A 14,309-nucleotide genomic window follows, 5' to 3' on the forward strand; every position below is an offset into this window, starting at 1 on the left:
AGAAACTGAAGTACAGGATGCTCTGGGAACTGTATAGTCAGGGCGCCTAACCTGGTTCTGTGGTGTAAGGGATTAGATGTCCTATCTACTTCTCTGCCTGCCCTGATTTGCATACCTACTGAGTACATTTTCCTGTAGGTAAAGCCCCCGCAGGAAGGTTAGAGCATCCTGTCTCTGGAAATTTCCCAGGCAGAACACCCCAGTAGAACTAGGCTGATACCCTAATTATAACTAACTCAGTTAAACTGTTACCTGCATGTCTGTCTCCCTCATCTGTACATCTGTGCTCATCTGTGAGGGCAGGGAACGTATCTTATTCATCTTAGTATTTTCTCATATACTTGGAACATGGTAGGCACTGATTCAAATTTGTTGAGTATCAAATGGAGTTTGGGTTAAGACACGTTTCCTGCCTGTCAGGCGCTTACCAATTTCCTCCAAAGGAAACAGAGCTCCAGGGGCAGTCATGAAGCAGGGCAGGATGAATTGATAAATGGAAAGTTTGGGGGTTGCTGGGCAGGAGCCCCCTTGAAAGCTGGAGTAGTCTGGAAAAGGCTTCCTGAGGAGCTTATCTGCCCTTTCACAGGGAAGTCATTTGTGCAATGGAAGCCAAAGAGGACAGCACTGTGGACAGAGCAGGTCTGCTGGACCTCCCAGCCAGTCAGCTGAGGTCTGGGCATTCTCTGGGCAAACCTGTATTGAGAGCTGACTGCACGCCAGGCACGAGCCGGGGATACAATTCTTGGCGTAGGTTGGGGTAAGAGCAGACAGGGTGTGGTAGAATAGGGGTAAGGACAGAGGGTAACAAGTAAGGCATCCTAGATAAGGAGGAAGTTGAAAGTAGTTGCAGGAGATGTTAGCCAGGCTAATAGGTATATGTGGGGTGGACATTTCCAGGCATGTTTAGGAGATTGAAGGAGAGATAGAGATGGTCAGAGAAAGAGAGAGAGACAGAGAGACAGAGGCAGACAGATCGATGCTAGGGTTTTCAGAGAACTCTGTGGAGCTTTTTTTCTGCTGCCGTGGTCCATCCACAGGCCTTGGCCTGGCAGAGGCAGGAGCTCAGGCACTCCTGAGATGCTCATACTGGTAAATGAAACCTAATCCCTAAACTATTGGCTCTTGGCTCCCTGAGCAAAGGTTGACATTTTTCTTGGCTGAGACCAGAGTGTGCCCTGACTGAGCAGAGTTTATACATATCACAAGGTGCTGATTAAGCTAAAGTCAAGTGACAGGTGTTTGAAGATGCTGAAAGGGCAGAATCCCCATAGGCTTCATTGGTCCCTGACCTGGACTAAGCATGAAAAGACCTGAGGCAAAACTCCTGTCAGCTAGGGTCAGTGGTGCTTGCTGATAGTTTTCCCTTTCCTTACACTTCAGTGGGATTGGCTTTTTTTTTTTTTTAATTAAAAAAATGATACCAGTAATTCACATTCATAATAGGAAAAAATTAGATAAGGAAGAAGAGAAAAGCACTGAAATCACACTGCCCAGAAAAAAAGAACATATTGGGTTATATTCCATTTTCTTTCCCAATATGTAGAGTTAAGGGACGTTATTTTTGAAAGCTTAATGAGGTAGTAGAAAGTGTTAATTTTCCCTAAAACTTTTTTTATTTTCCCTTATTAATAATGGTATCTTGCATTTATATTGTACTTAACAATTTATAAACTATTTACACTCTATCACAGTAAAGTCTTAAAATTGTGTGAGAAACGTGGCATTATCCTCATTTTACAGTTGAAGAAACTGAGGCTTGGAAAAGTTAAGTGACTTGTCCAAATTCAAGCAGCTTATAATTAAGTTTCAGATTCAGGTTTTCTGACTCTTAAGCATAAAACATTTTCCATTGAACAACAACTGCCACAACTGCAAAAACAACAGTAGCTTGAGAAACACATATGCACACCATTGCCTTTTTTCACTACTAACTTGTCATCATTCATTAGAACCCTAAAGAAAATGAAATTTACCCAGACTTCCTGAGTATTAGTCAGAGTTACCTAGAGTTTTGAGACATCCAAGGTGATTAGTGAGATTAATGAGAATTTTCAAAGAGACTGGAGATTGTGTAAATGGAATAGAATATTTATTTCTATTATCCAAGCCAGATTATTTGTTTATAATATTAGGTGTGTGATTTAGTTATCTCCAGGTAACTTGGTCAGAGTTGGGTGAGATTTTTAGATTTTATTGTCATTTCTACATAAAGGAAAAAGCCAATTCATTACTTAGAATAGGAAAAGCACAAAGGAACACTGCCCCTTATGCTTTCAGTCCAGCCACATCCCTTCCGCCTCCCCCCACCCCACCCCCAAGAAAAAAGAAAAGAAAAAGGAAGGAAGGACAGAAAAACAACCAAGCCTAGGGGCTCACAGATGAATAATTCCAAGCTGTACACTTCTGTCATGAATTCTCAGTATACTGGGGAAGCTGCCAGGATCTTACTGCTCAGGGTAAACTATTGCCAAAACATATCATCACTTGCGAAAGCTGTAGGAGCCAGAGAGCTAACTTTCTGTTCCTTGAAATAGCAGTAAAGGCAAATAAAAGTCCATAGCTAATAAAATTAGGTTAACATTTCTTAAATTTGTTATATAAAGTGCTAAAAGTATTGTCTGATATTTCTAGTTTGCCAGCATCCAGGTTTTGAGAACTGCTCTTTCTAAAAGTAGTGTCTTACTGAAGAGGGACTCTTTTGGGGGAAAAAGTTGTATATTTTTATGAACCAAAAACAGAAAGAGAAGATGTTGGAGTAGATTATTAATTGATTAATTCATTTATGAACTCCTTCACAATTAGTTATTTAATATATTCCATGTGCTCTGCTAGCCACCAGACTAACTTACAAGGATATAAGAGATGTCTCCAAGACATACATGGATAGTGGGGTGAAAGGCTCATAAATAGATGGCTGAGGCTCGAGGGGTATGGCGCCGCATCACATGTTTTGAGCAGTTGCTATACAAGAAGAACAAGTAGCTCGTCACTGTCCAGGGAAGCTGGGAGCTAGTCTCAGATAGGAGAGGACATTTGAGCTGGGTCTAAAAGGATGAAGAGAGGAAGGAAACAAACTTACCTCATGCCTCATCACCAGCATTGTGCTAGATACTCTCACAGTTGTAAGGAGAATAAGACCCAGTGGGAAGTCAAGAAGGACAGAGAGGTACATAAAGAAATTCAAGGCATGATAACATGCAAAACATTATTAGAGGGATTGTATCGAGTCCCATTCAGAAATCAGAAAGTAAAGCTCAATATCGTCTGCCCTTTTTAGAATAAGGAAGTTAAAGGCCAAAAAATGAGAGTTCTGTCCCCATCAGGCTCTTGGGAAAGGGTCTCCATGCATAGAAGCACATCCAAAGGAGCCAATTTGTTATTTTTGATAAAGAGTTTAGCAAGGACCTTAGCAGGAGACAGATGTGCCATAGTTTATTTAACCAAACCCCTTTTGGTTAAAGAAAGATATCCTAGAATTGGAGTTCCTGGATCCACAAGTAAGTCCATTTTTAAGCCTTTCATACTTTTTGCCAAATTGCTCTCTGGAAGGACTGTACCCCTCCCAGCAGCAGCATGTTGGAATCCCATTTCCCTTATACCTCCCCTGATGCTAGGTGTTCTCATTTTTAAATCTATGGCCATTTGTCAAACAAGCAACAGTTTCTTATTGCGGTTTTAACTTTAATTTGTCTTCTTAAAAATAATACAACTTTTTATTATGTAAATTGGATTCTTCGATGAATTGCCTATTTATGTCCTCGGCCTGTTTTTCTATCGAGATTTTACTTTTTTCTTATTAATATATAAAAACTTTTTCTATATTGAGTGTTTTAAATATCTACTTTATATTGCAAATGTGTAGTTTTTTTTTTTTTTAGTTTACCAATGGCCTTTTAATTTTATCTATAGTAGTTTTGCTGATAGAAATGCTAATTTTTAAGTAGAAAAATACATAGATTTTTTTTCTTTATGAATTCTGAATTTATATGTATTTGCCATCTCTAAGATTTAAAAAAATTATATATATCTTCTAATATTTAAAGGTTTTCAGTTTTTATATTTGAATGTATAATTCATCTGGAATTCTTTTTGTATGGTGTTTTATAGGGAAAAAACTGATTTTTTCCCAACTGTTTAGCTAGTTAGACAAATACTACTTAAAAAGTAATCCATTCTTTCCTACAGCCTTAAAGTGACACCTTTATCATTTATTCAAGTCTCATATGTGTTTGGGTCTCTTTCTGGGTGCTCTCTTTTGTTCCGTTAAGCTACCAGACTATTTTAATTATTAAAAATTCACAGTGGTCATGTTCTTTTGTTTTTTCCACTCACATTCATACTTCATAATTGATACATCAAGTTCCACCAAATTATTCCACTGACATTTTTATTAGCATTTGCCTTAAATTTCTAAATTACTTGGGAAGCATCACCTTCTTTTCAATAGTATGTGGCTTTATTCAATATGTGGTTTCTTCCATGTATTCAAGTTCCTCAGTAAAGTTTTATGACTTTTTTGCTTGGGTCATATTTACTGTTGAGGAGTTTATTCCCAAGTATTTTGGAGAAATCACGTTTCTCACAGCTGCATGCTGTCCCCCTGACCAGGTTCTGACCACATCCGTGAGAAAGACGGACTCTGGGCTGTCCTTGCTTGGCTCTCCATCCTAGCCACCCGCAAACAGAGTGTGGAGGACATCCTCAAAGATCACTGGCAAAAGTATGGCCGGAATTTCTTCACCAGGTAAGCCACAGCCTGGCTGGGTACAGAGGTAGCATGGGGAAGTGGACAGAGAGAATTCTCATGCATACAAATTCTTTCCTGTCTTAAGTGATAATAAAACCTGAGTTCCTTCAGCCTCTATCAATTGGGGATTTTTAATATAATTCAGTCAGGGTCGAGATGAAGTCAACTTTTATGTTAGCCATAAAGAACGAGGCTTAAAATTTTTAGTTAACATATTCAAAAGAATGAATGTTTTGTCAGCCTTTTAAATGTACCTATCAGGTGGACATGATAATAACATTGGATTTGGATTCAGAAGACTGGATTAGAATTTTATTTCTGCCTCCTAGTAGATTGGGAAGTCATTTAACCTCTTTCTGTACTCAGTTTTCTCATTTGTAGAAATGGAAATAACAGTCTAGCTATTGAGTGGATTAAATGAAATATGAGTCTGAAACTGTTCTATAAACTCTGGGACACTGAAAGTATGGAAACTTTTTCTGAAATTATGGAAACAATTATGCTTAGTCTAAATCAACTTTTCTGACTCATTAAAATAGGTCCCCAAAGGCTGTGTAATTATCAATACTTCATTCATTGATTCAATATATATTGACTGTGTATCTACTTTCTGCCAAGCACTGGGGGTTCATCAGTGGACAAAATACTTAGAATAGTTAGTAAGTCTTCTTTACCATACATACTTCTATTTTTAAGAAGCATTAACATTTTTTTCCAGTTGTACTTTTCACTAATTTTAATTTGCCTTTCCCCCAGTAGGTGTAAAAATCTAATAATTTTTTTCCTGAACCTCACTGTTCTAATTATGGAAAATAAATGTGAGGAAAAGCATATTAAATAAATTATTTATGTAAGAAATACAAAGGTATTATTTCTCTGAACCTCAATTGCCTTCTCTATAAAATAGGTGAGTTAGACTAGAGAATTTTAAAAATATATCACAGATTTAATGGTCCATGATCTTTGGATAGTCAAGAAAGAATTCAACCTTCAGGAACTTGGCCTCCTTAATCAGAATCCTTTTTTTTGACTTTGGACAAGTATATTGCTATCTTCCTCCCTCAGGTTATTCTTTTGTGGAAGGTATAAGTAGTATCTGCCACATGGTACCGCACAGTAGCCCTGGTAACCAAGGCAAGGATCTCTACTTTCTAAGAACCAGAAAAATCTGGTAATTCAGAACAGCAGTCATGAACTCTCTAGAGCCTAAAGGATCATGAAGGCAGGACCATATCTGTTTTTGTAATCCATGGTTTCACCAAACACCAATTCATAGTGACATCGTGTAAATATGCTTTGAATAGATAAATGAATGAGTTAACAAATGAACAGTAGCCAGAGTGGAATAAGGCTAGGAGGGTTTGTTCAGAGAGGGTCACTCTAGAATCAGTTAGGAGTCTCCATCTAAAATCTATCTTAACATATTTTTATTAATTTCAAATAACTGCTAACCAAGTATTACAAATAAAGTCCTCAGAACCTGAATTTATGGTTAGTTAAGACTCCATTATACCCTCCGTTTATTTAACAAAAGTGCTTTTTGCATGCATTGTTTCACATCAGCTTCGAAAACAGTTATTGATAAGGCAACTGAGATTCTAAGACATGAAGCAGCTTTCCCATAGTTGCACAGTTAGTAACCAATAAAGGCTGGGTTCATAGCTCATTCTGTCTGATTCCAAAGCCCAGATTCTTTCCATTATACCCCTCTGTGCCTAGGATTTATAGAACATTTCCCTCAAACACCCAAAGGTCACAGATGTAAAGCACAAACACCTGGTTGTAATTTTTTGCTGTTTATCATTTTAACTGGGGGAAAGAGCTGACTTCAGGATTAAGGGGACTGCTGTCCTTGATTCATAGAATCCTGGAGCCAGAATAGTTGGCCTTAATTCCCTGGTATTTCTCATGTCTCAGAGGTGTCTGCTTGCACATATCATATTTGTTTCACTATTGCAAATAAATATAGACTCTGCTATCTTGAGCCTCTAAAAAAAGAACTCTCTCAAGAGGGTGTGTGCCACTAGGACAAGAAAAGCCACCTGTAAGAGTCTTTAACCTCATAAGAAAGAAGTCAAGAACAATTCTTGGAGGAAAAGTTTAACAGTCATAGAATTTCATTTGTGATGTACTTTTTTTTTTCTTGGCCCTTTTGCATCCACACCAGGCCTCCTCTGTCTGGGTGAATGCTGTGGACCGGAATCCACTCTCACTGAGAGGAGGGAGGCGTTTCAGGTGTAAAGAGTTAGGGCTTAAAAAAAAAAAAAAAAAAGAGTTAAGGCTTGGCTCCTTCATTTGGTCAGTGAAGACTTGGCCTTACTTGAGGAAGCTCCTGTGGAGACTGGAACTCTCCTTAGCCAAAATCTCAGCAGCCTCAGGCAGGTCCCAGACTGGGAGCCTTCCCAACTTTTATCCCAAAGAAGCTCCAGCAGTTTGGAAGAGCAGTGCCTGAGTCATGTGTGCCTTTATGCAGATAACATTGCTTTTGTTTCTACATCCTCAGGATGTGGTGATTACATGTTAGATAATATCTCTCAAAAGCCTTTGAAGCTTCTAAGAGCTTTATTCTGTAGAAGAGCCAAGATGGGAGTTTTCTGCTTATTCAGAAGCTCCTAACCCTTTCCTGAAACCCTCCAAACCCTTCTTTTCATCCCTCGTCTGCTGCATCCCCAGAGAATGACACGCTCATATTTCTGCCAGCTTCTTCTGAAGTTAGGTGGTTTGGGGGAGGGCCAAACAAATGCTGTAGAAAGTGGTGATATAAGTTGGTGTGATCTGAAGTCAGCCCACAGGCCTCAACTTTGTGATTTCTTCCAGGTATGATTACGAGGAGGTGGAAGCCGAGGGCGCAAACAAAATGATGAAGGACTTGGAGGCCCTGATCTCTGATCGCTCCTTCGTGGGGAAACAGTTCCCAGTGGGAGATAAAGTTTACACTGTGGTGAAAATTGATAACTTTGAATACAGTGATCCGGTGGATGGAAGTGTTTCAAGAAATCAGGTAGGAACAGACATATGTGCAATGTGGGAGAGAAGCCTCGGAGCTTTGTCTCTGAAATCTCAAGAGAAAAAAGAAAAAGGCTTCTTGGTCATTTGTCCTTTGCTGCCCTGTTTTCTCAAGTGGCTTTCTGCTGAGTCACACATGATTTGCACAGGTACTTGTAGGGAAAATGGTTTTTGCCCTGATTCTATGCACACCCCTATGCCCTCATTCTGGGATTCTTAGTCTAGACTCCAGAAAGACTTTTACATTCTCCAGAATTCTATGCAAGAGGTCATGTTGAATGTGTGCGCAGAAAAGAGCCCTAGAATCTTAAAAAGATGGAAAACTGCTGCCTTAGACCTCAACCTCCTTCTTCTCTCTCAAGAGCTTGTAGCAGAATGCCGGAGTGGCATGAGAGTAGCCTCTTCATAGACATTTCTGTGATATGTTCTGATTTCTAAAAAAGAAGAAAAAAATAGACAAGCCATTTGCAGACTTAGAAACATGCACTGTTATTACCTGTAGCATGTGACTCGCAGCCGACCCTAACACAGCAGCGCGTAGGAGGACATCACAGTTGAGACCCTGGACCGTGTCTGGATATGTACAGAACTGTTAGCGTTTCCCTCACTGGGCGCCAGGCACCCAGGGTGTAGGCTGGGTCAGCCCTTCTCCAGGCTTCTCACTAACACCCGGGGCCAGGCTCCTCTCTCCTCTGGTTCTGTTCTTGTTGTCACAGAATGGACTCATAACTTAGAAACAGAGATAATAAAGAGGGAGATAAGATTATGCTATAGCTGTCCAGTTAGCTTTTTTTCTGATCCAGACCGAGATTTTTGGCTGGGTCCTTCTCAAGGCATCCAGCAGGCTTTGAAGGAGTTGGGCTGCAGGACTTATTTAAAGTCTCTCTCTGGAGAGCAGGTAGTGGACGAGTGGATGGAACATGGCCACAGTGACCCTCAGTGCCTGAAGTCTCCCTTTGTCAGAATTCTGGCCCTGTGGCTTTTCTTCTTTATGCTTTTTCACCATCTGTGAGAACTTTGGGTCTAGTATGGATGATCGTAAATGATGTCTGAGATAATTAGAAAAAGAGAGGCCTGGGGTGGAGGAGGGGGTGGGTGTAGGAAAGGGGAGGGTGGGGCCCGGGGGGTGGCAGAGCAGAGCAGAAGATTTTGTGGTGAAGCCTTCAGAGAGAGAACAGACCCTTAGGCAAAGTAAACCCCAACTCTGCGCCGCATCCAGCACGCACCAGGAGGGAGGGGGGATGCTGAGGTGTGCCTGGGAGGGGCGTCGGCATGAGCACGGGCACTGTGCTCTCTGCTCAGAGGAAGAAGTCAACAGCTCCACGTTTTGTAATCAGAAAGTCTGAGCATTTAGATGGAAGACCGGGGAGGAGGGAAAATCTTCTGAAGTAGATATAGCATCTGCAATCAAGTGAAAAAAATTTAGAGGCTTCAAGTTGAAAGTTGTGGGAGAAGGAGGCCAACCCTGGTATGTGTCTAGAAAGCAGGAAATGGTAAACGGGTATTAACTGCATCCTCCCCATGTTGACTAAGTGGGAATGTACTCTGTGTATTTCATCTGCTGTCTTCAGTGCTGAGTGGCATGGTTAAACCCTGGATTGGGTCTGGTGACAAACGGTAGATGAGAGGTAGTATCTTTCCTTTTGGTTAGGCCATCGGCTTATGCAAAGTTCTTCTTATGGAAGAACTGACAGACTCATCAAGACTGAAGGGTCTTCAGATAACTGTCTTGCTCAGCCTTCTTACCTCAAGAGTCCCCAGCCTTTTTTCCCTGAATCAAGATTATTGAGGACAAAAGATGCGGCCAGAGAGGGAAGGGGGAGGGCAGGAGATAGAGGGGCGGGGCTTGGCATTGCACCCACATGGGCCCTGCTTTGAGTCATCAGGCATTGGTGGAGACTGACCGCTGGATCTGGCTCAATAGATCGGAATAGGGGGCTTCCCTGGTGGCGCAGTGGTTGAGAATCTGCCTGCCAATGCAGGGGACACGGGTTCGAGCCCTGGTCTGGGAAGATCCCACATGCCGCGGAGCAACTAGGCCCGTGAGCCACAATTACTGAGCCTGCGCGTCTGGAGCCTGTGCTCCGCAACAAGAGAGGCCGCGATAGTGAGAGGCCCGCGCACCACGATGAAGAGTGGCCCCCACTGGCCGCAACTAGAGAAAGCCCTCGCACAGAAACGAAGACCCAACACAGCCATAAATAAATAAATACATAAATTTAAAAAAAAAAAAAAAAAAGGTCGGAATAGCTGGCCTTCTGCCATTTGGGGCACATGGCCCCCTGTTCTATTTTGAGGCTCTCCATCAGTGTTTTGCAAAGAGTTCTTCCTCTGTTCCACCTGAAACCTCCTCTGCTCTGGTTTCAGCCCATTCTGTCCGTGTTTCCCTCCTGATCTGGAAATCGGATTTCCGTATCTAGCAGCTTATTTATTTATTAACTTATTTATTAGGCTTCAAGCTAGAATGGTTAGTCCATAAATCACAGGGAAGTGGGATGGAGAGGGCAGGGCTTGTGTCAGCCAGCCTCCCCAGGATCCTGTCTCCCGCCTGACCCTGGGGATGCTTCTCCGCCATGAGCCCAACCCCCACTGGCTGGATGCAGTGACAGGCTGACCGAGGGCAGACTCACGGGGCTCAACGGTGGCCGTTTCTCAAGGATCTAATCCTCCGATTGATCAAGTACGGGTGAAATCAGATCTCCAAATGGACCCCTCATAATTTGTCAGCCTTCAATCTTTCTTCCAGCATGTGAGGAAAAAAGAAACTCTGTTACCTTTCCCAGGGCTTGCGGCTCATTTTTGCAGATGGTTCTCGCATCATCTTTCGACTGAGCGGCACCGGGAGTGCAGGCGCCACCGTTCGACTGTACATCGACAGCTATGAGAAGGACGTCGCCAAGATCAACCAGGACCCCCAGGTAATGCCCAGGTCCTGTGCCCCGGCTAGTTCTTTCTGTTGGAGGGAAGGGTAGTGGCTCCATTGCGCCTGTCATCACAACCCGTTTCTCAAATGATCAGACAGGTGGGCTCACTTTCCTCCACGTCTCCTTCAGTGCATCAGAAAACAATAATAGCTAACAATTATCTGAGCATTTTCTATTCACCAAGCTCTGTTCTAAACCCATTACCCAAATGGATATACTCATTTCATTCTCAAATCTGTTATTCTTATCTATTAATATCCCTTCTACAGATAAGGAAACGGAGGCTCAGAAAGGTTAAATAATAGTTAATAGGTTCACACGCCTGGTTAAGTGGCAGAGTCAAGAGAACTAATCTTTAAAATCAGCCCCTGATCTGGTGTTCTGGTCTGTCACTGATTATTTGCCACTTTGCTTGGTCTCATCCCCTGCCCTGGCAGAACATACACTGGCTCTAGATTTGGTCGGGGCTAGGGGGTAGGCAAGGAGAGACTGTTTCATGGCGCAGAAAGAAAGGTCTTTATGGGAGAGTCTTCGGACTTGCAACCTGTGTTTTGGGGTCCCAGCCCCACCCAGAGTGTCTCCAGAAGTATGTTAGAGTGAGGAGGGGCCCTGGGAGCCAGAGGTGGAACAGAGAACTTGGAGGACAGCCACCCAAAAGGGGAAGCAGGGACGCACAGGGGAGGGTTTCCCCACGTGTGTTCCTTGTTTTGGGAACTGCTCCCCACCCAGAGCTCCAGAGCCAAAGCCAGCTTAGGAAGTGCTGGGGTACGTCAGCCCCGTCTTGGCAGCTCACAACACACACCTCGCCTTAGAGCTCGGAGCAGACTTGCAGTACAGATGCCTGTTTAAATAATGTTCGCCATGTCTATTCTCCCACAAAGCCTTTTTCCTTTTAACACCGAATTAGAATCCTGTGAAACTCATTTGGAAACCCCTGGCATAGTGATTTTGATCTCTCTAACCCATTTTGGAGTTAGATCTTGTTTTAAATTCACTTCCTTAATAACTGTGTGTCCCTGGGTAAGTCTTTTCAATGTTCTGAGCTTTGGTTTCTTTGTCTGTAAAATGGCAGAATGCTACTTACCTCACAGAGTTGTTACAGGGATTTAAGGAGATGATGAAGGCACAATTCTGAACACTGTGCCTGACATATGGAATTAGCTTTTGAGGAAAAGTGGCTCTTACAATTGTTTTTATTACAAAAAGAGAGAAATGAGAGGATGCTTCACTTTTACAGTTTTTCCAGTGGCCAGGCATTAGCTCCAGTTATCGCCAGATTGCTGTGGTGTTGAGACATCCCTAAAACTAAAATCAAAGGCAATGGTGTCTACATTGTAGATCCACAGAATAATAGAGCAAGAGCAAAAGAGGAAGGAAGTTGTGTTTCTCTGTCTTAATACCTGACACATGGTAAATACAAAGAATGAGTGAGAGTTAAGTTTCGTCTGAACCATAGTCCTCAGGGAGTGGGAGGGCCCTGAAGGATGCAAGGTGCCCACATGCCCAGGTGTACCACCATTCTATCTGGGGACGTGCCTTTCCCTACTCTAGAGCTGCTGGGCCTCAGCCTCAGCACTTCATTGGGACTGTTGGAGCCCCAAGGGGAATGGCAAGTGGTATGTCAGTGTGTGCAGTGGTTCTCCAACTTTCTTCCAGGTGTAATGAGTTGGTAGAGATTTGGATGAGGGAAAGCAACAGTGGTCAATAGAAAATGTACTACTCTTGGCTCTGCCCTTGAATCACTTGGTCAAATCACTTCACTTCTTTGGGTTATCAGTTTCCTCATCTATAAAATGGGCAGTTCAACTAGATACATAGTTTTCTTTTTTTAATATTAAAATATTTATTTATTTAAGCAACAGCAGAATTCTTTTTTTTCCCTTAAGTGAGAGGTAGATGGGAGGGTGGTATATTTTGAAAAGACTTCTTTGGGTAGAGTGTGGGAAACAAACGGGAGGATGCAGAAGCGGATGGTGAAGCACAGTTGTTCCAGGTCAGAGGGAGGGCTTGGTGTAGCGAGAGCTGTGGCACTGGGATGGAGAGAACTGGGTGACAATGGGAGAGAGGTAGAAGATAAGTCACTTAGGCTGCTGGTGGGTTGACCAACAGGAATGTGAGGAAGGAAGGTGTCAAGAGTGGCTCCTAGTCATTCATTTGCTTTATGTACTAGATCATTGACGGAAATAGGGAACGCTGGAACTAGTTTTTTTGTGAAGAAAGAACATGTCTTTGTTTTTAGACTGATAGAGTTTGAGGAGCCTTTGGGTTATCGGAGTAGGCCATCAGACATGGGTCTGGAGCTCGAGGCCTACTCAGGGCTGGAGCTATGGATCCGTGTCTAGAGAAAGTGACGGCAAAGGTTTTTCTCTTTGTGTCTCCCTCAGGTCATGTTGGCCCCCCTTATTTCTATTGCCCTGAAGTTGTCCCAACTCCAGGAAAGGACGGGACGCACTGCACCCACTGTTATCACCTAAGAAGACAGGCCAGATGCAGTACATCCCTCCACCCCAGGCCTTCCGAGTCAACTGATTGAAGAGCATGAACAGAAACAAAGTGTATTCCCCCGGCTTTTTAGGATTCGGTTTTTCCACTAACCAGTCATTGACAAATGGTACAATTCCTAGGCATTGCCAATTGATATGCCCATAGGAGCCATGCGGGAAAGAGAAAAAAAAGAACCCAGGGGCTTATACTACTGTCAGTTCCTTTTTGTGTCCTCGTGCGCGGCTGGTGTGTGGGTGTCTGTCTCCTTAGCACCAGGTCCTGTTTACACTACAATGGAAGATGGAGGTTGAGCATCAGCTCCTGAGGCTAATTTCCGTCCTTAGGATCCACCCGTGAAATGACAGTGCAAGTTCCTTTCTCCTTTGTGAGCCTTTCCCCCCCATTTACTGTTTACATATAATCCAGCAAAATGCAGTTTCTGGTGCCTTCTCTCCAATCAGTTCTTTCCTCAGAGTGAGACGTACTTGTCTACAGAGTTCTGCCTTGTTCTGCAGCGTAGTCCCCTTCACACAAATATTTTGGGATATTAAAGCAAAATAACCTATCATTTCTTTATGTCTTTTTTTTTCTTACAAAACACTCTTCTGATTTCAGAAAGAAACCAGATTTTTTTAGAGGGGGTGGGTGGTATTGTATTTTGTTTGGATGTCCTAGCTAGAAAAAAAATGTTGTCTGTGCTTGGTTTAAAATTAGACTCAGGAACTATAATTTCAAATCTTAGCAGGGTCAGCTGAGCCCTGGCTCCTTCTGAGGTGGATAAATTAAGCTTGACATGGTTAACTTGGAACAAGGAGAAGGAAGATAGTTGTCAGGAGATCTTAACTAGCAAAGCACTGCCTTGTGCCTTGTGGTGCTGAGATGCCACCCTGCCTGTTGAGGGGACAGAAGCAGAACTCTCGGAATCTGAGAGCAGGATTTCTGGCATTTGGCTGGAAATCTTGAGCCCGTTGGCATCTTATTCATCTTAGACTATATTCAGCCCACGAGCGTAACTTAGTAGTTAAAAGCATAGTCTTGGGAGCCAACAGGCCTGAGTTTGAATCCCACTTGAGACCTTGAGTGATCTTGGAATGTCATTCTCCTTATCTTTAAAACGGGCTTGAAAAATAGTTCTAACTTTGTAGGGT

The 14,309-nt window shown here is 42.7% G+C and overlaps 1 protein-coding gene across 2 annotated transcripts in view; it reads left to right on the top strand.

Annotated features, from left to right (window-relative positions):
• The window catches only part of PGM1 (phosphoglucomutase 1), a 55,757-nt gene extending 42,026 nt beyond the window's left edge, over positions 1-13,731 (top strand). For both annotated transcript variants that reach the window (XM_036842567.1, XM_036842560.1), the window contains exons 8-11: positions 4,609-4,744; positions 7,565-7,748; positions 10,537-10,671; positions 13,062-13,731. In XM_036842567.1, coding sequence (XP_036698462.1) covers positions 4,609-4,744; positions 7,565-7,748; positions 10,537-10,671; positions 13,062-13,151 — 545 coding nt within the window. In that variant the 3' untranslated portion in view covers positions 13,152-13,731. The remainder of the gene's footprint in view (positions 1-4,608; positions 4,745-7,564; positions 7,749-10,536; positions 10,672-13,061) is intronic.
• Positions 13,732-14,309: the final 578 nt, after the last annotated feature.

Source organism: Balaenoptera musculus, chromosome 1 (genome assembly GCF_009873245.2).
Source record: "Balaenoptera musculus isolate JJ_BM4_2016_0621 chromosome 1, mBalMus1.pri.v3, whole genome shotgun sequence".
Taxonomy (NCBI): domain Eukaryota; kingdom Metazoa; phylum Chordata; class Mammalia; order Artiodactyla; family Balaenopteridae; genus Balaenoptera; species Balaenoptera musculus.